Source organism: Sinohyriopsis cumingii, chromosome 10 (assembly GCF_028554795.1).
Source record: "Sinohyriopsis cumingii isolate HCF-2022 chromosome 10, ASM2855479v2, whole genome shotgun sequence".
NCBI lineage: Eukaryota > Metazoa > Mollusca > Bivalvia > Unionida > Unionidae > Sinohyriopsis > Sinohyriopsis cumingii.
In genome coordinates this window covers 52,120,217-52,145,005 of record NC_142970.1, presented here as the reverse complement: position 1 = coordinate 52,145,005, position 24,789 = coordinate 52,120,217, and the positions used below count along the sequence as shown (strand labels likewise).

At 36.0% G+C, this 24,789-nt stretch overlaps 1 protein-coding gene across 3 annotated transcripts in view; it reads right to left on the bottom strand.

The window, feature by feature from the left end:
• Nucleotides 1–7,926: 7,926 nt before the first annotated feature.
• The window catches only part of LOC149790154 (ubiquitin carboxyl-terminal hydrolase 37-like), a 79,242-nt gene continuing 62,379 nt past the window's right edge, over nucleotides 7,927–24,789 (bottom strand). For 2 of the 3 annotated variants that reach the window (XM_089972143.1, XM_089972144.1), the window contains exons 18-23: nucleotides 22,576–22,678; nucleotides 19,749–20,372; nucleotides 15,725–15,780; nucleotides 12,250–12,319; nucleotides 9,000–9,138; nucleotides 7,927–8,110 (exon numbers count right to left, since the gene is read on the bottom strand). In XM_089972143.1, the coding sequence (XP_089828269.1) occupies nucleotides 8,050–8,110; nucleotides 9,000–9,138; nucleotides 12,250–12,319; nucleotides 15,725–15,780; nucleotides 19,749–20,372; nucleotides 22,576–22,678 (1,053 nt within the window). In that variant the 3' untranslated portion in view covers nucleotides 7,927–8,049. The remainder of the gene's footprint in view (nucleotides 8,111–8,999; nucleotides 9,139–12,249; nucleotides 12,320–15,724; nucleotides 15,781–19,748; nucleotides 20,373–22,575; nucleotides 22,679–24,789) is intronic. The other variant, XM_089972146.1, reaches the window with a different exon arrangement.

Genomic DNA, 24,789 nt, shown 5'->3' with positions numbered 1-24,789 from the left:
TGATGGATGCAAAAGCGATGCCACTCGTCATCGTGAACTCTTTACTGGTTTTCATGCTGGATGTCAACCTCCACTTGAAGCTATGCTACCACTCTACTGATGTCATCCAACCCTGAGCAAACTACCTGCGGACTGCACCATACCGTCGTCGAGATGAACCTGTGAAAGACGAATATTCGTTCCCTGTACATTTGCCTGAATATTGTGACTTTGAAAGTCGATTCGAAACGTTCCAAGGAAAATGGCCTAAATATCTGGGAGGACCTACCCCCAAAGAATTAGCCAGAGTGGGATTTTTCTCCTTGGGCGATGGGGATAAAATCAAGTGTTGTAGTTGCAGTGTGTCACTTCACCAGTTGGAACAGAAAGATTCCGCTTACCGCTTACCTAGAACATGTTCAATGATCTCCAGACTGTCACTACCTGCCTTTACTGGGGACTTAATGATCTCTGGATGGATACCTTACAAAAGAACATTCGTGGTTTGCCTGTGGAGTTGAGAGAACGAATTTACAGAGAATTGGTCAAAATACAAGATCAACAGAAAGAACAACTGCATCGTTAAGTCATCAATGTTTAAACCACTGGTAGCTGAATGCTATAAGAAGACTGACTCATTTGAAAGCGTTCCAATCGTCAGAGGTTGTTCAACCGGACGAGGACCAGAATAATTTGGTGGCTACTCATCCTACTATTTACATAGTGACTATACTAAAACGAATTCCAGAGGAAAAGTTAAAGGATTACTAAAATATTTTACGCTATCAAACTTTGCCTGTAGAGGAAACTTCTGTGCTATGTGTAGTGTGTGAACTAGTGACTAAATATTTCGATTCAAAACTGAGGTTCGATCAGTTCTGTGCAAAACGTACAATTATTACCTTTCAAAAGAAAGACATGGCTGTGAATGTCTAGTTTAGTATAGGACATTCAGAATCTACCTCTGGAAATAACAGAACGAATTTACAGAGAGTTGCTCAAAATACAAGAACAACGCAAAGAACAATTGCATCTGTTATGTCACCAATGTTGGAACAACTGGTACCTGAATGGTAAAAAAGGACTGATTCATTTGAAAGCGTTCCACAGGTCAGACATTTTTGAACTGGACAATGACCAGAAGACTTTGCAGGCTACTCATCCTACTACTTACAAGGTGACTATACTACATTGAATCCTCAAAAATAACATTCTTGGAAATAGATACTAATTTATGGTGAAATTTCTAATAAGGATATATTCTTGGATTGTATTAGTGGGATTTAACAAAAGGGTGTTGATACATCACCACAACACGGGCCACCACAGCTCATCAACACTTTCAGCATGGGATTCAATTTAGATTTGCACTAAAGTTTATTCAGAACTTCAATCATTAGGATTTGTGTCTGTAATTCTAGGATTATTTGGAATTTAATTCACAAAACCATACGTTTTTTTTTGTACATTTTCACTTTGTATTCACGGAAACACTTTTATTTTACAAAGTTTGTTGCTTCTTGTGGTATACTTTCTCAGTACTCCTACATATGCAATATGCCGCTTCATCCACTGCATAATGTTGAAATAAAAATCTTCAGTCAGCTACACGAGACTCGTGGAAGACACCCTGTGCACGTTGTCAACCTTACAAGGAAACAGAACATGGCTGAGACTATGTGGAATAAATGAGACATGAATAGAACTAATAGGCGCATGTTTGTGTGTGATTTGAATTTTTACATAACCTGAGCAATTTTTCAGTCATATCAATGATGTCTCCAGTGTGGCAGTTTAAAGTGATGTCTAGCACTGTAGCATCATGCCCTACCTAGTCACATTATCCCGACACCAGGCTGACCGGTCCTAACACTAACCTCTTAATGCTGTACACCAAGTGAGGCAGCTACTTTTTTCTTTACAAATCTTTGGTATGACTTGGCCGGTGTTCCAACCCACAACCTCCTGCATCCAAGGCGGATGCTCTGAACACATATAGGCCACTGGAGTGTTCAGAATAGATAGGAATGACTTTAATAGAAAGTAATCTATCCGTTCATGACCACTAACTGCTATGTTGCCAATGCACGATTAACTAAATTTCAGGTTCTGTATGGAGACCATGTAATATTCTGGGAAATATCTGCCGTCATTTTTAGAACTGCTTCAGTTCTAGTAAAAGACAGCATTTTTTGTTGAAAGAGTATATAGTTTTGAACTTTCATATTCATCTGTGATATATCTAATTAATGTATTGCTATACTCATGGGGTCTCTTTACCAAGCGAATCAAACACTCACTTGCTCGAAACCCCTTGTGTTTGCCCTATTCCACGGACTTCTAAACAATAGTCATTGTCAACTGGATGTCCTTATAATGTGCCAAGAATATACACGATTTTCCTCTAATCAATCAATAACCACAAATATCCCAACTTATCTGGATCACAACTTCACAATTGCATGGCTTTTCCCTGATAGGATTCCATAACGTAGTGCCAGTACCTCACAACATGAAAATACAAATACAACTCAAACACCCAATACAAGGACTATGTTCCTATCTATCCCAGAGTCAGCTGAACCACGATTTTTAGCCTAATCTTACTTGTGACTTTACGCATTTACAATCATGCCAACAATAAAAGATATCTCCAGATAATGGACAGCTCCTTCTCAATTATTCCACTGTAGAAATGGTCAGTCCTTATCACAAATACTTCAGTGAAATACACAACCAAAATAAATACCTATGTATCATGTTCACTTTACCCATTCAAGTACATTGCTCCCTCGATAACTTGCGCCCAGATAAGTCGTGATCCCGCTTATAACACGGTGTCCGTCTTGGCTCCCGATTTTTTCTAGAGAAAATGTATTTAAAATATCTTTAAAATATGCTGAACATGAAAAAATTACGATAAGAATTGGTAAATTAAAACTTTATACATTGCTCGTTTTATCATCGAAAATGGTGATTAATTCTCGTAAAAATAGAATCCATATTTTGAAATTTGCAAGTTCTAAATAAGAATTAATTTCAGAGATCTCGAAAAACGCTTAATTACGCATATTTGGATGCCAATTTTTGACCTGGGATGCAGAAAATCACTGAGGCGGGAGTCCTCCGTACGCATGTAATAGGTGCGCGGGAAAAATTCAAAGATTTGCCCGTTCTGTTTCAGCCACCTGCTTTGTGGGAAAATGTGTTGATCAGTTAGCTGTGCTGATATTTACAATGACAGAATTTCAGTGACTGAATGACTCCTTGATGTACATACATGTTGCCATTTTATAAGAATACATAAAAAAAAGAATATGATGCAATAGCTAGGCGGCTAGTTCAAAGGCTTTGACTGGCGGCCGGGTGAGAAAATGTACTGATATTTAGTGACTGAATTCAGAGGCAGAAAGACGCAGTTTTAAAATTCTAGCGAGACCTCTGTTTAAAGATATCATATATTATGTAAGTTTTTATGATAAATACTTGTAAGTATACTGAAAATAAACAGTCTGGTGAAATAGCGATCAATGAAAACTTCTGGTAAATGCTAACAGGTGGCAACAGAGAATGAAATAAACACCAATTAAACGTCTTCCTGTGTGACAGTCACGTTCTAATCCTTTAATTCCGTTTCAGTGTAAACATTATAATCGCAACATATTATATTCATTGAAAACATGAAAAGAGTCAATCGACCGTCACATCGAAACCCGTGAGTACTTCTGTGAGAACCTAATTACATGCCAGCTTTGTTTTGATCAACAACTTTGGGAAGTGTTTGTTGCATTAAAAAATCGATTACAAGAGACCAGGGGTGCTGGATTAAGGGTCTTGGAGCTGCCTTTGACGTAAAGCAAAACAGTAACAGAGACAGCGACGATGACTGACTTTGAAGGTTTCAGTGAAACTGATGTCATTAATGCCTAGGCTGTTTGGGAGATATTCGTACAGACTCATGGTCCTGAGATGGGCGTTTCTCTTGATGATATGGAGGAGTGGATTTGTGCTGACAATCATTGCCCCACAGCCGAATACATGTCAGATGAAACAATATTTAATTATATAACGAACAAATTTGCAGCAGAAGATGATTCTAACTGGAGTACCACAAGTGCTGAACGTGATGCAGACACAGATGTTGCACCACTTACCCCCTCTGCACAGGAAGCAATCAGATCGTTTGATATTGCCATAAGGTGGCTGGAGACCCAAAATGTTGACTATGTAAAGCTCATGCAGTTGAGAAATCTGAGGGACTTTGCTCGGCGGCAGAGAAACCAAGGAGTAACACCAAAAAAATAATTAACTGATTTTTTCAAAAATTGAATTGATATTTGTCAAGCATGGTACAAACGGCAAGTATTAACTTGTTCTAATTTACGTTGTTTAAAATTTGTAGACCCAATAAATTCATGTTAGTACTGATTAACCCTTGTTTTTTGTTTTCCATTTTACTTCTATCGCAATCAAATCTATCTATCGTTCGATCGTCCCTGTTTCTTGAAAAGAGTTGATCTTTTTTCATATAAAAAAGCGTCTAATTTGGATTAAACAATAAAACTAGAATGTATCCAATTTTTAGCCAATCAGATTTAAGATTACATCTTGCTCAAAATCAAATTCATCCAAGATCTTTATAAGACTTTTTCACTCACCTGATCAAACTTGAATCAAACTTTTTAAAATAAGTGGAGAGTTAATGAGCTAAACTGGCAAGATATAATCAATCAACAAGGTTTTATCAAATTTTGGCTCATAAACATGACTTCTGAAGTGGTAACAATTTCAATATGATGCAGTATAACCACATTATCATGCATGATTTATGTTCATTATCAAACTCATCCATTAACTTGATGATGTAAGCATATATTAAATCAGAATCAGATCAGATATATATAAGGCCACAACAGGTGTAACAAGCCTATGTAAACAAAAGGACAAAGTCAATGCACACAGCAGTGTGTAACTTGCCTAAAAAAACCTGCAAGCCCACTGCACCTGTAACCTGAAAAATACCACTGGTCCGTTTCATAACAAGCTGGTCCGACATTTCATCATACAAAATAAAACGTAGTCAATGACTCAATGGTAAACAGAGGAAGCCATGAATATAAGCCATTTGTATGGTTATTTATATAACGAAATATTAAGAAAAACACAAAATGTTGAAATTATTTGAGTGCAAAATATTCTTCAACTTTAGCTATATTACAAGAGGCTCACAAAATTCACTGAGCTACAATCTTGGATATCGTTCCAGCTGAACTGGACTAACTGTAACAGCACTATCATGTCTTAGATGCATGTTTCCATATTTCAAGCCAATTATGTTAACCAACTATCATTTTCATTTGAAAATCTTGTATTCCTTTTGACGAGTTCTTATTTTTTCCCTTGGCTATGATTGGTTATTCAGCCTCTGGCAACTTCCCGGCATTTCAATACCCCTCATATTGACTTTGAGGATAATAAGTAGCAGGTATTAATCAGACATCACATGGATGTAGAAGAGTATTTAATTGGAGTCACAAATATCTAGTAAATGCAGATTAGACACAAGTTCTTTATCTTCTCATTTCCCTATCATTTATTTTCCCTTGTGTTTTAATATTTCTTTTAATATCATAAAAAATATATAATTTGTGGAATACATTGATTCCATATGCCTAAAAATCCAAATGGCCAGATGAACTAATCATTTTTTGGCACTCATCGTCGGTGAAATTTTCTGACATCAGACAAGCAATTTTGTATGGTGCATACAAGGCTGCACCATAAAACCATTTGGCCTTCTAACCTTGTGAACCAAACTATCTTTCATAACCAGAAGAAAACAACTGTGATGCTAAAACTGCAGTGACTTTTAAAATCAATATTAAATTTGGCCATGTTTTATGCTGTGTTACAACCTTATTTCGTTACGAAGACCTAACAAACAAAATCAAACCCCGATAGTTCTAAAACTTATTTCCCCATTGTAATATGACTAGTTTTTTACCATCAGTATTTACATAAAAGAATAACAATAAACTGACATTGACAAATGTTCATCACCAAATCCAAATGGTGGATATATATATATATATATATATATATATATATATATATATATATATATATATATATATATAGATAGATAGATAGGAGGGTGAGTGGTGAGGAAGGAGGAAATTATTACACAAGAAAATTCCAGGAATTGATCTGCCTAGTTTTATTCTCAATAAGAGGAGTATATTCTTCTAAAGGAGGTGTGTTTGTGATGGTAGATTGTACTGATGATGTAGAACAGAGATCTCAAACTTGTGGCCAGTATAATTATTCACACGGCCTGTGGGGTTATTTCCTGCTGCCCGCAATGACACCTGGAATTTGTAAAATAATGCAAATTTTTTCTTCACAGCCAGTCAGTTTTGAAAAAAATTGTAATGCTAACATTTACTTCTCATTTCCACCATTGCAACTGCCTACCTTCTGTACAAGAAACTTTTGGTGTTGTAAAGGTTTCTGAGAGGCGGCCCTTTGACCAGTGTAATACTCACGTGGCCCTTGTGGCGATTCAAGCTCGAGACCCTGGATGAAGAACATTGACAACTGGCAATGGAAATACAGGAAACAAGTTACGGTATATTGGTAATGGAAGATACTACTGATGATGTAGAACACTGACTCGCAAGATTTCAATATATAGCAGTATGCAAAATGTGGGTTTCCTTGGTTTTGTTAGTTTAATGCCATTTCTCTGCACAAAATAGGCTTCACATGGCGGACAGTACATTTGAGTGTGTCTAATTTGGATTTTTAAAGAAGCTTTAGAAATTTTCGTCATATTGCCTATCACTACAATGTCTGCAGTATAGCAGTTTTCTGGCTATGTTCTGCACTGGGGCATCAGGCCACCGACATGTAGTATCTTGTCCCACCCAGTCACATTATTCTGACACCATGGTAGCCAGTCCTAACACTAACCTCTTAATGCTGGGAACTAAGTGAGGCAGCTGTTAGTACCATTTTTTAGGTATTATGCATCACTTGGCCAGGGTTCAAACCTGAGACATCCCAGTCCCAAGGCTGATGCTCTAACCACCTGACCACCAGAGCAGTGCCAAGACATACGGTGGAGGAAGAACCTGAGAAAACCCCATGAAGAACCACCAACCCATGGGAAGATACTGCCAAGCTTTCTCACACGCTCATGTCGGCTAAGCAAAAACTAAAACCCACATGAAATGTGGTGCAGTGCCTTAGACCACCCAGCCACCAGGGGCCCCACATGCGGGTCCATCATTCAACAGCCACAGCTCCATTAAAACAAGATGTAGGAAGCTTATAATTCCACAGAATTTTTAATAATACTGAGCTACATAAAAATTTCACTTCAAATCTAAGACGAATTATGCGATTACTGTGAGAAAACAAAACTGAATAAAGATGGTGATCACTGACAATCGACTTCAGTCATGGTGTCACGAAAATCAAAGCAAATACCAAATTTTACTAACATTCAAAGTATTGAAGGGAGTTGAGATTTCTTCACAAACTGAAATAAATGGGTCCAACAATCAGAGACAATAACCCAATTAAATGAAATGCACGGGCTGTCAAACTCCCCTAACTCTGCTTAACAATTACACAGCTGCTGACAAACTCAGCAATGGTCTCTTTAATTTATTTATTTACAACTCACCTGCATCAAATTATTTCATCCTATCAGTAAAGAGATAGTAAAATTGTAACATTTATTACATTACCATAAGTGCTTCCCACAATTATAGAGCTGGGAGAGTTTGGATATTTCTACAAAACCATTTGCTTAAGTTCTTTCCATTTGTTCAAAACTGACCTATTTTTTCATGCAAAAAAAAACAACATTTACTAAAATATAAAACTAGAATGATTCAGATCTAGAAAGTATGTTCAAAAACACAAAAAAAGAAAAAGAAATTCAGATAAAATACATATTTATTCCATAACCAATGCATACATCAAAATCTGATCTACTCACTAATATAAACAAAATCTACATTTCATGTAAACCTATTCCAAACGTAAAATCAGGACGTATATTCAGCAGACTTTTGTTGCAACCGTTAGCTTATGGTGCTCCTGCAGATCGTTAAATATGTCTCTGGAAAATAAAATAGTTCATATTACAAAGTATCACCAAGTCAAAAAATCCAAGACAGAAGTTACTAAAACAGACAATAACTGCAGAATTTACTATAGATACCCATCTGTGAACAGAAGAGACATAAGTCAGCACACCAAAAGCATAGCACACCAAAAGATTACGGTAAATGCTGTTTACTTTAAATTAAAAGCATAACAATCTATGCAGAACTTGATCTGTTGGCAAAAATTATGCAAAACTGCAGATAAAGGACAAGTCTCATTTGAGTGCAGGGTCTCTTTTCAAAAGGAAATATTATACATGCAATCCACACCCAAGTTAAAATAAAAAAAAGTGGCATAATGTCTCTAAATGAAGGAGGGATTCGATGAAAAATTGATGGCATGAGTTGCAAATACGAAGCATGATTGCTTTGCATTATGTTGGTCATATGGTATGATAGGAGTTGCAAATAGAAAGCACGATTGTTTTGCTAAGTCAAACCCTGCAACGATGCATCCTGGATCCTGGAGACAGGACAATACTATGCAATTTAATGCAAACCAAAAAAAGACATGGACAGTCGCATTTGTATTGGTATTAGGATACAAGTCATTAGACAAAAAACATGTAACAATTTGCTCAGCTAAATAAGTCATTTATGGACTGCATAAATCTGACAATACAGTTTATGATTTGTGCAGAACATTTAACATGTTTATATAAAAGCACATGTGTCTGGCAAATGCATGGCAAGCAAACCAGAAAAATGTTCCACTGGCCTAAACAAACATGTACACGGAATGCCACAAAAACATTTCCTATCTGTCAAACAATGTTACATTTTTACTTACCCTTAAGTACTGCCATCAGTTTGATGATGCATGGACTTGAATAAATTACTTACTTGCAGATGTAAAAGAAAATGTATCCTGTACGTTCTCGTTTACTTTGGACCTCCTGCTCAGTAGTGCGGGTAACATGAGAATCATCAAAACTAAACCATGACCTCTTCTTTATATCATATACATCACTAATGTAATGCCCTGAAAAATAAGAACAGAATTTACACCTCTTGTATCATATTTCTATGCAGTAAGATTCCAAAAATTACATTGATTTTCTAAGTTAAATTGGAAAAAGTGTGTGTGTGTGATTTTGGATTTTGAATGTAGCTTTAACAACTGGTCAGTCATCTCGCTATGATGTCTGCCGTTTATCAGCTTATTGCGACATCTAGCACTGGGGTATCATGCCGCAGACATGTAGCATCATGTTCCAACCAGTCATATTATCCTGACACCAGGCCGACCAGTCCTAACACAAAGTGCTTAATACTGAGCACCAAGCAAGGCAGCTGTCAGTAAACTTGGAAAAAGAAAACACGTATGCCCCAACTGCAGTCATACAGACTAAGTGTCAAAATCCAACCAATTTTAATAAATTCATTTATTCATGCGAAAAGGTTTTAACTTAATTATGTCATAAGGTTTCTCATCCTGAAAATGTCCAAGTCCGAATCTGCGTAAAAATTTTAAAAACTGCTGGAATAACCTGAAAATCTAATCATTTTATCTACATATAAGCCTAAAGAGTTACATTTTTAGTCATGTTTAAAACAAATTATCAAAATTATTTCAGGACCAAATTCGTATTAAACCAAGAGTACCATGAACAGCTTTTTTTACACGCACACCTTGTGTTTAATACTCCTGAATGTATATAACAACCTCTGTCAGTTACCCTGACTGACCTTTTGATCTAAAAAAATGATAAACTTCTTTCTTACCTTAACTTGCTAGCTGTCCACAAAGTTTGGTACCCATAGATATAGGGAAGTTATTGCTTAACAACCATTTTTCTTCTTTTATTCACAATATCCTTAACCATTTCATCCTAAAATCAACATGGCTTTTCTTTAACCCCAAATGTATGCCATCCAGAAAGTATGGTAACTGTCAAAAATGGCATATTTGACTTCTTGTACTGAAATCAATATACTTCCTTAAGACAAGGTGACCTCTACATTCGACCTTGAAATTGAAAAGATTCTTCCCTAACCAATGTGCAAGCAATTCAGAAAGTTTGGTAACTGTAGATAGTGGAGTATTTGTGCAGAAACAAAACCGGTAAAAAAAATGGACCGATTTAATCATTATACAATATGTTCCGCCATATAGAGGTCATTTAAAAAATGGAAGAAAAAAATTGCTTTTGTACAAATAATGCTTCACAAATCTAAAAAATGATCGACCAAACACAAGATATGCAGTTATGGCCTGAAATCTTATCATCCCTTATTGTATTGTTTTTTTAGCTTTAAGTTTAACCTGTCGCACAAATATTTCCTGGCATCTAAATAAATATGGCCCTTGTGTATGCTTTTAACAATAAAATCGTCATTTCTTATCTAAAATTTTAAATGGATGCCTTTGTGTGATGTGTTTTAGATGTTCAGTGGTTAAAGTTTTAAAAATAAATAAATGTATCTTAGCATGTCTTATCTTTTAATCTGCTGTCATTGTTTTCATTTGTAATGTTTTTGATGTGTATTGTTTCCTTGTAAATATGTAATATCTATGTATCTGCCTGCTGATATATTAAGTAATTTTTGTTTTTTGTATCTCACATTTGTAAGTTCAGGTCTTGACATAATGGAGTTTTTGTGCAGAAACATAACATGTTCTACTGATACAACGCCCCCATCATAACATGTTCTACTGATATGATATAATGCCTCCATCATAACATGTTCTATTGATATGACATAATGCCCCCGTCATGACACATTTTGAACTGATCTGACATAATGCCACTACTGTAACACATTCTAAACTGATTTCACATGTCACTGCTGGAACATGTTCTAAATAATATGACACAATGCTACTGATGAAATATCTTCTTACTCACATGGCATAACATGTTCTATTCAACAGGACTCAATGCCACTTTCATGTATGTGTGTGTGCAATTTTGATTTTTAATGTAGCTTTAACATTTTTCAAGTCATATTGCTACAACGTATGCGGTGTGGCAGTTTATAGTGATGTCTAGCACTGGGGCATGATGCCACAGACATGTAGCATCATGTTCCAACCAGTCAAATCAAACAGACACCAGGCCAACCAGTCGTAACACTGACCTCATAATGCCAAGTGCCTAGCGAGGCAGCTGTTAGCACCATTTTTATAAATCTTTGGTATGATTTGGCTGGGGTTTGAACCTGCAAACTCCCCCATCCAAGACAGATGCTCTAACCACTAAGCCACCAAAGCCCTTCTGTCCTAATATGTTCTAATCCAAATAACATAATAACAATGCTGTACCGTTTTCCTACTGAAATGGCATTATGTCACAATGATAACATGTTCTAACTGACACAGCATAATGCCATCCATTTCGTGTTCTAACTGATAGAACATTGTGTCGCTGTTCAACAAGTTCTAATTGATCTGGCCTAATGTCACCATCACAACATGTTCTGATCCCATAACGTCAGGGTCATAACATGCATTGATACAATATAATACCACTGCAGTAACACATTCTAGACTGATATGACATAATGACACTGCTGGAACATGTTCTAAATGAAATTTTTATATATAAAAAACAAACATGCTTTGATATGACAAACTGCTGTAACACATTCTATACTGATGATATAATGCCGTTGATATGCCATAAAAAACGTGTTCTAACTGATATGGTCAAAACGTGATGTTACTATAGTGATAATGGGTATAAAAAGTTGTACATTTTAACTTTTACTCATTACATTTACTGCAACAGCTATACATCAATATTGTTCCCATAAACCCATCTAATGAACATTCTAACACCCCATGCAAGAAGAATCAACCCATCTACTGACTGCATAAAAATGCACATTTTATTGCAGAATTTGCCACTTGAATCAACTTGAAGCTGGAAATTATGAACCCAAGGGAACATGTAAGATTTCAGTGTTACATTTTATCTATTTTGCATTTACTAAAATTGAATACTGGAGACAGGATAACATTTAGTGCATTGACTACACAAAGCAGGCAAATGACTGATGCTTTAGTCATTAAAGTTTTACTCTGTGTGTGTGTGTGTGTGTATGTGTGCATGTGTACACACACTATCTACACACACACATACACACTTACCAATGACAGAGGATGTTCCAACATGGTTAACAATGCTGATCAGTCGGTAGGAGTAAGGCAGGTCACCTTTCTGAAAAAGAAATTTGTACATATTTAATTAACCAAGTTCAAAACAATATGCTACAAGCATCAACAAGGTAAATACATTCTGCCTTCAAATCATGAACAACGCTACAAGACAAATTACACTATAGTGAAAGACAGGTTCAACTACACTATTATAAGTTACTAACTCTGTATTATGTTGCTGGTACATAAAAGCAGGTCAAAACGACCTATATTTAGTTAATGATATGTAATGAAAGATAATGCATTTATATATATATATATATATATATATATATATATATATATATATATATATATATATATATATATATAGAGAGAGAGAGAGAGAGAGACGGGTGGGTGTGGTACAAGCAGTTAAACATGTGTCTATGTAATTACAGTGATCACCCTCTTACAAAGGTGATCCCTATCATAATTCAAAGTGGACTTGTCTGATGGGAAGCATCTCATAAGGGGTACCAAAAGGTAGAAGTATACTACTTTCATACAAGTTATAAAGAGTGGTCTCTTGAATGTGGCTTCATACCAGGAGTGGTCTTTTGAAAATGGTCCAGTACAAGGTGGCATTTTCAAAGTAACACAGTACAAGAGGTGACCTCCTGAAAATCCCCTCGTACAAGAAATGGCCTCCTGAAAGTGGCTTTGTACGAGGTGGCCTATTGAAATCAAGCTTGTACGAGTGTCCAATTTCTGAAGTGACCTTATACAAAATTTAGTCTTTTGAACATGACCTATTATGAGTGGTGGCTTTTTGAAAGTGGCTTCATATGTGAAGTGTGGCCTTACAAGAGAGGAACCACTATGCTTGCTAAATGGGATGATGAACAGACCCAACAGTCATGTAATTTTGCAGGGCAGAGTACATCCCTCATATAACAATCCATAAATTAAGACAAGTGCATTACAATTTCTATTAGGAGTTAAGATACACTTGCAAGGTATTTTAAAGCACACAAAATTTCAGGATTTAAGCTTATTTCTAAAAAAAATAAATCACATGAACAAAAATATAATGAAGCTCTGACATATTTCTTCTTTAAATCCCTCATAAATTTCAGAAAATCGCCATCCCCTTCTCAAAATCATGAGAAATTTTGCTCACAAATGTTCAGCTAGAATAGACCCTGCATCGGACTTAACAGTAACCAACAACATTCACTGATGCATCATTTTTCATACTTTCCTGCTACTGTGGGTATAATATCAAGATCACAAGCATAATCAAATAAATTCTTAAGGCCACTCTACAACATCTCCTAAAAAAGAATGAAACTTAAGGCACTTTAATGTGGAGTAGTCACCCATAGATACAAATTTATAACTTTTTATCATTTTCATATAAACTCTGAGTAACCCAGCATGTATTTTTTTTAAAGTGCTTTCCCTGGGTACCATGTATGTGTAAGTGGAACAGCCCTAAGCCATGCCCCAACATGATTGTGTCATAACTGTGAATACCTTCTTCCTGGGATATGTGCCCCAACAGGACTGTGTCATAACTACAATTACCTTATTACTGAGATACCTGTCTGTTCCAACAGGACCGTGTCACAACTGCAATTACCTCATTACTGATATGTGTGCCCCAAAAAGGTCTGTCATAACTGTAATTACCTCATTACTGAGATATGTGCCACAACAGTACCTTTATACCTGTAATTACCTCATTACTGAGATATGTGCCACAACAGTACCTTTATAACTGTAATTACCTCATTACTGAGATATGTGCCACAACAGGACGTTTGTAACTAATTACCTCATTACTGATATATGTGCCACAACAGGACTGTTGTAAATGTAACTACCTCATTACTGAGATATGTGCCACAACAGGACATTTGTAACTAATTACCTCATTTCTGAAGTATTCCTCAATGAGGCTATGTTGTAATGGTCATTGAATCTCTGTTGAGGAATACCCTTATAAGAGAATGTGTTGTAGTTACAGGTTACTGCATTTGTATGGGAAAATATGAATGAGTTTTGGGATGGAATACTGCACGACCTTGGGAGTGCAGTATATCCTTCTGACAAAACGAGTTCATATTCTCCCATACAAATGCAGTAACCTTTTTATTATATGCTCATTTTCTTATTCTACCTAAGGTTTAATTATAAAAACAAAATACACTACAAGAAACAACGTAAATGAATGAATGCCATATTCCAAACTAAATACACAAGCGCAGATTTATCATTACACAATGACATCATTATTAATGCACACATAACTCTGCCCAGATAAATTTGAACTTAGTCGCGCACTCGACATAACTTTCAAAAGAAAATGGTCGAGTTAAAATTGAAATTTTCAATCATATTGTGAATGAATGCGCATTGCAACAACTTTTACATTTGATCTGGAATGAATATATTTTTGTATTTTGTTTCAATTCGATAAGTTTGTGATTTTGGACTGGATTCATCTGTGTAAATTATACATGAAATATATCAAATTGAAGTGGCGTGGGAAAAGTGTGTTTACATCTGCAACTGTGTTTCTCTTTCTGTCATTGAATGTTTGAAATCATAATGTGGGAAAAATATGAAGTCTTTCAATTGCAATTATCAAAAAAACACTATGGAATTTAATGCTTATTTCATTTTGAGCACAGTAAGGAGGATGCAATTGCACTTATCGAAATTAGAGCACAATTTCAAAATGTGTAATCCAGATTGAAAACCTATGACATGACTCATGTAATTCAGATTTGCAGAATTAAGAAAATACATTTTGAGGAAATTCAGGATGTAAAACTGTAAGTATATTTTATTTTGCCATTCTTATCACCAGCTAAAGAAGAGAGGATATGACTTGTCACTTGTATGTTATTAAGGACCTTATCTTCTGTCTGTTATATAATGTAGCTAGCCTAAATCCGTAACATTGTATCAACACGGAATGTGCCAAAGCAGCTGGTATGTGGCAGTCCACGAAACATCTGTTTTAGTTCATTCAGAAACAAATTTAAACAACCACGACATAAAGAGCCTCCTACACGAGTGTACATGATTTGTGTACAAATCAAAAGTGCTGGCGTCTGCGTCCATTGTTTGTTTACAATAGGAAGTAGTTCCTTTATGCATGTGAATGCTATATGTGTATTGTCGCGCGAGTTCAGTATCGGGTAATACTGAACGATTCTGACAATGTAAAGTTAACAGTGAAAAAAATTAGCATATAATAACTATCATTACCTCACTAATGAGATATGCCCTCAAATCAGGCTGTGTCATAACTATCATTACCTCACTAATGAGATATGCCCTCAAATCAGGCTGTGTCATAACTATCATTACCTCACTAATGAGATATGCCCTCAAATCAGGCTGTGTCATAACTATCATTACCTCACTAATGAGATATGCCCCCTAAATCAGGCTGTGTCATAACTATCATTACCTCATTATTGATGACTTCAGGAAGAAGTTCTTCATCATCATCATCAGGTGGATAAACTAAAAGAAAAAAGGTCATTAATTAAATTATGATTTATCCCAAAAATGCATTGTATTTTGGGAATTTGTTTGTGTTGATTTGTTTTAATAATGATTAAACAGCCTGTAATTTTCACAATATTTTTAAACTGGAGACAGACACCATGACAAATATTCACACTTCCTAATTGCTGATCCCCTCTCATACCATCCCAAACCTCAGAACAGATGCTAGAACATAAAGTCTGAAAAACAAATGGATACGGCCTGGCCAATAATAATATAATAAAATATCCACAAATGGATATGGCCAATAATAATATAGTAATATATCAACAAATGTGCAGATAAAAACATATATCTTTCAAGTATTTATTTAAATATTGCCTTTCCACTAATGCTTGTGACTAAAAATCCTTTAAAACAAGTTTCAAAGGAAGGGAGAATCAAGGGATGGTAATTGTATGCAAACATCATTTATTGTTTAAAACAGGAATGTTCAAACTATGGCCCATGATCTGGTTTTATCCACTTGTTTCAATCAAAGGTTGTGGCATTTTTTTTTTAAATTATCCAGACCATGCCTTGGACAATTTAAAAGACAATTAAATTCCAAAGTCCTATGCCCTTTCTCAATCACAATCCTGTTAATTCTATGCCGAGTTGAAAGGATGAAAGATAAAGCTGACTGTACACACTTTGATATAATGATCTGTCAAAGATTCCACTTAAAACTAAGGAGATATGTTTAAACAGAAATTTACAAACAAGGTTTAAATTCATTGCTACAAGTACAATAGCAAATATATCTCAATTTCAGCTACAGTGAACCAAGTACAACCAATGACAACCAAAGCGACTGAGATACATCAATCTGAGTCCTAGTTCAAAGACTGTTCAAGGACTTAAAAGTTAAGAAAAAGTATTCTCCATGTTTTGTTCGCTACCAGTCTTGTGCCATTTCATCCCCAACTTTAATCCCATTTAACGTATTTGTTCAGGGGCCCCATTGGGCAAGTGGTCTTAGATGCCCATCTTTACAGATCACCTACATCCATATGGGTTCAATTTCGGGGCACAACCATCATGTACATGTGAGAAAGCCTCACATGGGTAGGTTCTTCTTCCTCCATCAGATAAACTGGCTGCTCTTTATAGCCTATCATTACACCCACAAAATATTTTAAAATGCAAATTATAAAAATTCTTTATTTAAATGTGACATTTTGTTCAGGTTTAATTTTTGTATTCCAGAAAATAAATTCCAGGAGATTTTGACATGATTCTTGGGAGTTTTACAACAAAATTATGGACCTTTCTTGGGTAAAAATACAACATTTTTTGCAAATACTGGCAACCATCCAAAATTCAAGAATATTTCAAGATTGTATGAACCACAGATACTATTCTGAATGAAGAGACCATCTGATGTTAAGTGTTTTAGATATTTCAGATACTTAAATAAATGGATTGCTCTTTCATTCATTCACAATACAGATACAACAAAAGCTCTATTTATCTTCAGAAAAACAATGCTGCATTTTCAAAATGGACTCCACTTGTGGGGAAAAAAACTGAAAAACCCTCTTTGGCAAAAATTCTTTTGACATTTTCATCAATTTGGGCAAAAGTATTCTAGTGTGTCCCAAAACCTACAGTGCATAAAAAATTATGATAACTCTGTATCCCAGCTTTTATACAGCAAGTTTTAAACAAAATAACTGTCTTAAAACTTCTGTTCATATATGATTTACAATAACATAGTGCAATCTTTCTGCGACTTGACTATCCAATTGAAGGTACTGTTGTACACATCTCCCATAAAAGAAATGTTATATTACTTCCATACATCAGTTTATTACCACCAACACCCCATGGGTTAACAAATATCTTGAAATCCACTTTCCGATTCAGAAAGTAGTAAACAAAATTACTTGCCCAGATTAACATTTTTGCACAACTAGAAGCCATAAATATAAAAGTTGACAATGTTAACAACCAAAAACGAGATTGGTTCAAGGGTTCAATTGTTGAATTTAGTCTTGTCCCTTTTGCGAGACCAGGTTTCTCCACTTTCTGAAACTAAAATGTCAAGGTCTTTGCCAGATTTTTTTCCTGATGAAATTACATTTTTCAAGTGGGGCCCCGAGTGGCCAAGTGGTCTAAAGCGCTCTCCGTTACGAATCACTGCCATCTCACCTCTGTCTGCGTGGGTTCAAGTCTCGGATTCAGCCAATGTGGGTATGTGAGAAAGCATGCCAGTAGCTTCTCATGGGTGGTGGTTCTTTACGGGGTTTTCCCGGGTTCTTCCTTCACCATTAATACTGGCCGCCAAGTATAGCCTATCGTGTGCTGAAAAATAGCATTAAACCCTACAACAACAACAACAAAAACATTCTTCAAGGTTCGTTTATGACTCTCATTTATGAAATCAAAACATATTTAAATTTTGACTCTCCATCAGCATCTGAATTTGACATACTAAACCACAGGATGCATCTCTGGAGAAGAAAAAATTAAAATTAATATTAATAAAATAACAAAATGAAAATAATGTAAATTTACATGAAAGTCATTTCAATTTACAGAATAAAAATATCAACTTTACTCTGCTTAATGGCATATTTGGTACATGGACAGTTTGAAAGAAAATTATTGCTTTAAATTTTGGCAAAAAACCTGTATAAATTATATAATTTTGTATAAAAAAGACTAAATTTTCTGATTAAAAAATTCTACAAAAGCCTCATTGCACTAAACTATACTTTCAATTTAATCTAACCAAAGATAGACCAGTTATAATTACAAATCAAGATCAGTCTTATCTTCCTCTATTATATTATAGTAAAAAGTCATACAGGTCATGCGTACATTCAATTCAATTTCAATAATGGGGGTTATTTTTAGAATTTGTTTACACATACCTTTAAATCGCGATTATTAACTTTATTTGGATCCTAATAGTCACATTCCTCTGAAAGGTAATTAGTTATATCTCCCAACTAATGCATATGGCATAAATTCAATGTTAATGTATGTGAACATTTTGGATGCAGTGAAGGTGTAATCCAGCAAAAAGGTGTAATCCAGCATAAAGGTGTAATCCAACATAAAGGTGTAATCCAGCAAAAAGGTGTAATCCAACATAAAGGTGTAATCCAACATAAAGGTGTAATCCAACACAAACTAAATTCAATGTTGTGTGCGATGATGTCACAATAAAAGGTATGCATGTTGAAAAAGATAAGTACCACCCTAAAATATGATGATTAGGCTCTTTTCTCGCCATAATTAAATACCAGGCCACCTCTGTAAAAGTCCATAGTGATACAAATTTTCATCTGGAAGTTTACTGATGATAATTAAGGTGCAGAGCAAAGGATCATCCGATTGAATAGACTTTGGTTAAACTATATTAGTGTTCAATTTTAGAACACTAATTAATATTGAAGATGTGGAAATGCCCCTAAATGACCATATTGACAAGCACTATAGAACTCAGCAAGCACTTGTATAAGCTTGATTAAAGCGATGGAAAACAAACCTCCAAAAAAGTCTGCAATATTCTTAACTTCCTTTTCAGTAAGAGGTAACATTGGTCAACCCTGCTTTAGCACTACCAGGCAAGTAATTCGAAAATTCACCTGACCATCAACAATATTTTTTGTTCCCATTTTGAGCTGGGAAAGTGGATTTTCAACTCCTGAACCCCTGTACCAAAACAAGGACCCAGTCATCATAATAAAAAATTCAGAATCCATTAGGACAATCCTACAACGAATATATATGTCAGGTTTGAGGAATTAAATTTTAGTGTTTCAACAATTTATTTATAACTACATCTGACCTTTGAACTCCTTACTGTGTGGGAACCCCTTGCTCATGGTTAAGGTGATGACAACTGTTATCAAGTCTGCTGAAGGGACAGACCAATGGATGGATGAACAAACAGAGTACAAGACAATATTAGGATCATGTGCAGAACATACCATCAACTTCTTGACAAGTGAGATCAATATCTGGAATTCCACCATCTATTTTATCTAGTTTTCCTTCTGTGCACATTAACTCTACTGACTGGGTTGCATTCTCTTTCTTCACATCCACTTGTTCTGACTTGCAGTTAAATTCCACTGAATGTGTACCATTCTCTTTCTCTTGTTCACACTGAATGGTAACTTCCTTATCCACTTCTAAACGAGGTTGATTTTCAATACAACTTTGGCTCCTTTCAGAATTACTCTTAACAGATTCATTTTTTACCATATTTCCATTAGGAATTGCATTTGAGATTGGGTACAACAGTTTATCATGATCGTCACTGACATAATCAAGACAGATACCATCTTTGACAGACTTGGGGGTAAGCTTGGTAAGTCTGTTTTTAACATCACTGATACCACTTTCATGGAATTGTTCTTTGCCATTTATGGATCCTACTTTTTCTGTTTTCCTGCCAACAATGTAAGAGTCATGATCACTATGTCCTATGCCATTCTTAGAGGGTTGGATATCGCAGAATTCATTGAAGTTTGCAAAACCTGGCTCCATTAGACTCTGCTGAATGGCTAAGTTGATCTGTTCCTCTTCCGTCATGCCAGAAACTATTGAATCTGAAGGTAAATAAACTCATCAGATGAAGGCTTACAGTGTGTGCACATGTAACTGCCATGTCTTGTAGTGTATACATTTGTAATTGTCAAATCTTAAAGTGTATTCATGTGAAATTGCCATGTCATATAGTGTATGCGTGTGTAATTGCCATGTCTTATAGTGTAAGCATATGAAATTGACATTTCTTAATGTATGCATATGCAATTGCTGTCTTATAGTGTATACATGTGTAACTGATATGTCTTGTAGTGTATGCAGGTATAATTGTCGTGTTGTATAGTGTATGCATGTGTTATTACCATGTCTTACAGAATGCATGTGTAACTGCCATGTGTATGCATGTGTAACTGCCAGGTCTTATAGTGTATGCATCTGTCACATCTTATAGTGTATGGGTATGTAATTGCCATGTCTTATAGTGTATGCATCTGTCACATCTTATAGCGTATGCATATGTAATTGCCACGTCTTATAGACTATGCATCTGTCACATCTTATAGCATATGCGTATGTAATTGCCATGACTATGCATGTGCAATTGCCAATCAAAGCACAAGGTATTATACTATGAATAAAAACTGAAAAATCACTTTTATTCCAGTGGTACCAATTTTGTGGATGTCCATACTAACAATTTTGTTCAATGATCTTAAATAAGTCCAATACTTTTTAAGCATCATCACAGAATTCATATCATGGCAAAAAGGTTTACTCCATTCATCAACTCTTATGACATGACAAAGGCCAATTCTAAATACCCAAGTCCAATGGGTGCGTGCGTGTGGAAAAAGATCTTCAATGAACAATTAGTATGACTGTGTGGAAACCATTCATCTAGTTTCAGTCACAATGACCCTGATGTTTGACCTTTTGACCTCTACATCAAAAGGTCTCTGCTTTACCCCAACTGCATGCCATCTATTGAGTTTGGTCCCGGTCTGTGATTTTAGTGACAATGTCATTAGTCTACATACAATTAAAGCCGCAAGTCATCCAAAGTTTTATAAATACAGATAGTTTCAAACGAAAGTAACGTTGCAGAAACAAATGGTAATAAATGTATGGACAAATGGTTTAATGGATATTTAAGAAAATGTGCTTCCAATTTTATTGGGACATACAGAAACATAGTAAGAACTAAACCAAAAATTTCAAATGACCTCGACTTTGAATGAAAAAAAAACATGGTTTGGCAAATACCGAGTTGTAACAGTACTGCTCCTGACTCTACAGTCAAAGTTTAAAAGCTAATCCTCAGAGGCTTTGAAACTTGTGCCCATACAAAAAAATTCAACCCAAAACTTGACCAATATTTATAATGACTACGAGACTGAGTTTCAGCAAGTTCATAATCAAAGTTCTACAGTCCAAGAATGAAAGCAATCCCTCAAAATGGGTTATGAATTTGCATCCAAGCAGAATTTTTTAAAATCAAAACCTTAACCAATGTTGATCCTGCTACTGTTGAAGTGAGTGACCTGTCTCCCCAGTGCAAAAGCAGAAAAGACAAAAATTATACTGCATACACATAACATTCAATAATCTATTTTGTCAATTTTGACACCTAAGGATTTTATTCTGGCTTGCTGATTGCAGATTTTGATTTTAGCTGCACAACTGTATAAATAATGAGCAAACAGCCATACAAACCAGTTTGTTCAGGAATTATTTTTGTACAAGAGCATACAAATGACTTTTCAAGGAATAATGGTCTCAATCCAAACCTAAATGTACAAATTAGGACTTCCATCTGACCTCTGACCCTACCATCAATTTGTGGTTAACTGAATACGTAAGAGAAAAGAAATAACATACTGTCTGATAAGGATTTAATAAATTAAGTACTTTACTCTATGGATTAAAAATAACTGCTTCTTTAATTCATTTGATGGGGTCTTTTGAAGGTTTCAGATCCTGGATGTGGCACCCCAGATGAAAATAAAAGTGTGGATGTTTGTGATGGGTTCCATCTCCAATCTGTACTTATTATGTTATTCCATTTCTTACTATGATTAAGAAACAATCAAATCTGTTTAAAACAAGTTAGTCCCTAAAAATTTTCACATTATTGTAAAGTTCTAACTCAAGTTCATATTTTAGAAAAAGTAATGCTTTCTATCCTAATTTAAACATACTTCATGGCTCCCCAGCGAGGGTTCCATTAATGCTTTAAATGTTACAAAAGAAACAAGTGTCTGATACCGTGGTCATTTCCGGTATTTTTTCCTTTGTCCGGTTTACTTGTTGCTACAACTTTTTTGAAGTCTTCATCATCGCCTCTGTCTGTATTGAAGTTATCATTCATCTATAAATAGCAAATAAAAGTAAAGATAATCATATCTTACAAGCACACACAAAAGTAATTCACTCAGATGAGCTGATTCTCAAGTCCAAAGGGGAATTTTACCATGTGCTGCATGGGTTCGCATCTCAGGCTCAGCCAATGTGGGTCCATGAGAAACCTTGCAAGCTTCTCATGGGTCAGAAGTTCTTTCCGAGGTCTTTCTAAAATCTTCCTCCACCATTTATACTGGCCGCCATGTATAACCTATCTTGTGGTGAAAAACGGCATTATGTTGTTGTTGTTGTGGGGTTTTAACGCCATTTTTCACCACACAATAGGCTATGCATGGAGGCTGGTATTAATGGTGGAGGAAGAACCAGGGAAAACCACGGGAAGAACCACTGACCTATGAGAAGCTACTGGCAAGCTTTCTCACATACCCACATAGGCCGAATCCTAGACTCAAACCCACGCAGACAGAGGTGAGATGGCAGTGATCCGTAATGGAGAGCGCTTTAGACCACTCAACCACTCAATGGCCCCTGAAAAATGGCATTAAACCCTAAAACAACCAACATGTGTATGTATTATGTCGTTGCACTAATAATTATCAGAGGACTGTGAGAATGTCAGTGCAGAATACTCGGCACAGAACTGTGAGTTTCTATGTCCCCCAAATCCCAACCCCTGTGTACCCCCAAAGGAGTGGGGGTTTTTTTTGTTTACAAAATCTTCTAATTCACAAAATTATTTGTCCCTCTGAAGCTGTGTCCCTCAAAACTGATGAGCTGGGGAACACAATGTCCCTATTCCATAGGATCACAGGTGCAAAACTGGAATGGAAACCGGAAACAAGCTGTGAACAGGTAGGTACATCCCTTAATTATCTGTGAACTTAAAGAAATGGTTTTTATTGCTATGACAAGACCAAGTGAGTATCCATCTGCACAAGGGTGTTATAATTGAGCAGATTGGACTGGAGAAATTAGATCAAGGTCAGAGATAGTGGACGTTCCTGGAAACGAAACTGTTAGTTATCCTTTAAGTAGACTGAACACACATTGTCGATTATTCTGAGCATGAGAGTATGTTGTGACATCTTCAATAGTCTCAAGCAGCCTGCAATCAATCATTCCTCCATAAACAGACTGAAGGAGTCCACTGAAAAGAGATCAGCATGCGAGACAATAACACGCCTTCAGCTCCAAGGTTTAACCAGAAAGTGAGTCAAGACCCCAGCCAATATACCCACCTGTGCTGCCCCAGTGACCAGAGTTTCAGAGGTGGGGTGGGGAGGCTTAGGAGGTCACATAAAAACAGGGTAGTATCAACCAAATCCATGTCCCAAACACATAATCAAACTACAGTGACCAGTGACTGGTGTACGAAGCTCCATGACTAGTGGACAACCAGTGAACCAGCACCTGGTGACTGGTCATCAAACAAACACCTCTAAGGTGAAAAAGATCTGATGGATGGATGAACCCACATTAGATTTATCTTGAACTGCACTTCCAAAATGAATTTGTTGCAACAGTAAAGATCTATAGTAAAAAATTTCCCAATATCTTTGAAACTAAGGAAAATCAGGGAATAAACTCCCAGACTTATATAATCCACCCTTTCTACTGCACTTTTCATTAGCATGGAGTCCACCTCTTCCCACAGGCATACCGGTTCAGACTCGCGTAACAAAATCAGTGTTCTTTAGAAAGGGTAAAGGTTTTGAGAATCATAGATAAATGACCCTCCCTTACTTTAGAAAGTGCCTATGCATTGTCCAGGAAGTCCAACCAAGCTTCTGCCAAAAATTCTCAATCTGGCATGTAAAGGAACAATGGGAAGACGGAGATTTGACAGGAAAGGGTGTGGCTCCCTTGGGGTGATTGTCTCTCTTCTTACGGCAGGTGAGAGGGTCAAGAGTCTTCCTTCTTGGACACTTCCAGATACCAAGTCATGAGGAGGGCTGGAGGAAAGTGGTTCTAAGCTGGCAATCATTTTAGTTCTGTTTCCCTATTTAAAATGCCAAGAGTGGGACAGTTTGGGATACAAACAGTTCTTGGATTTTCCACAATGGAAATACCTCATCCATGTAAGCTTCACCAACTCCCTGTTGCAGAATTTTTTTTAGA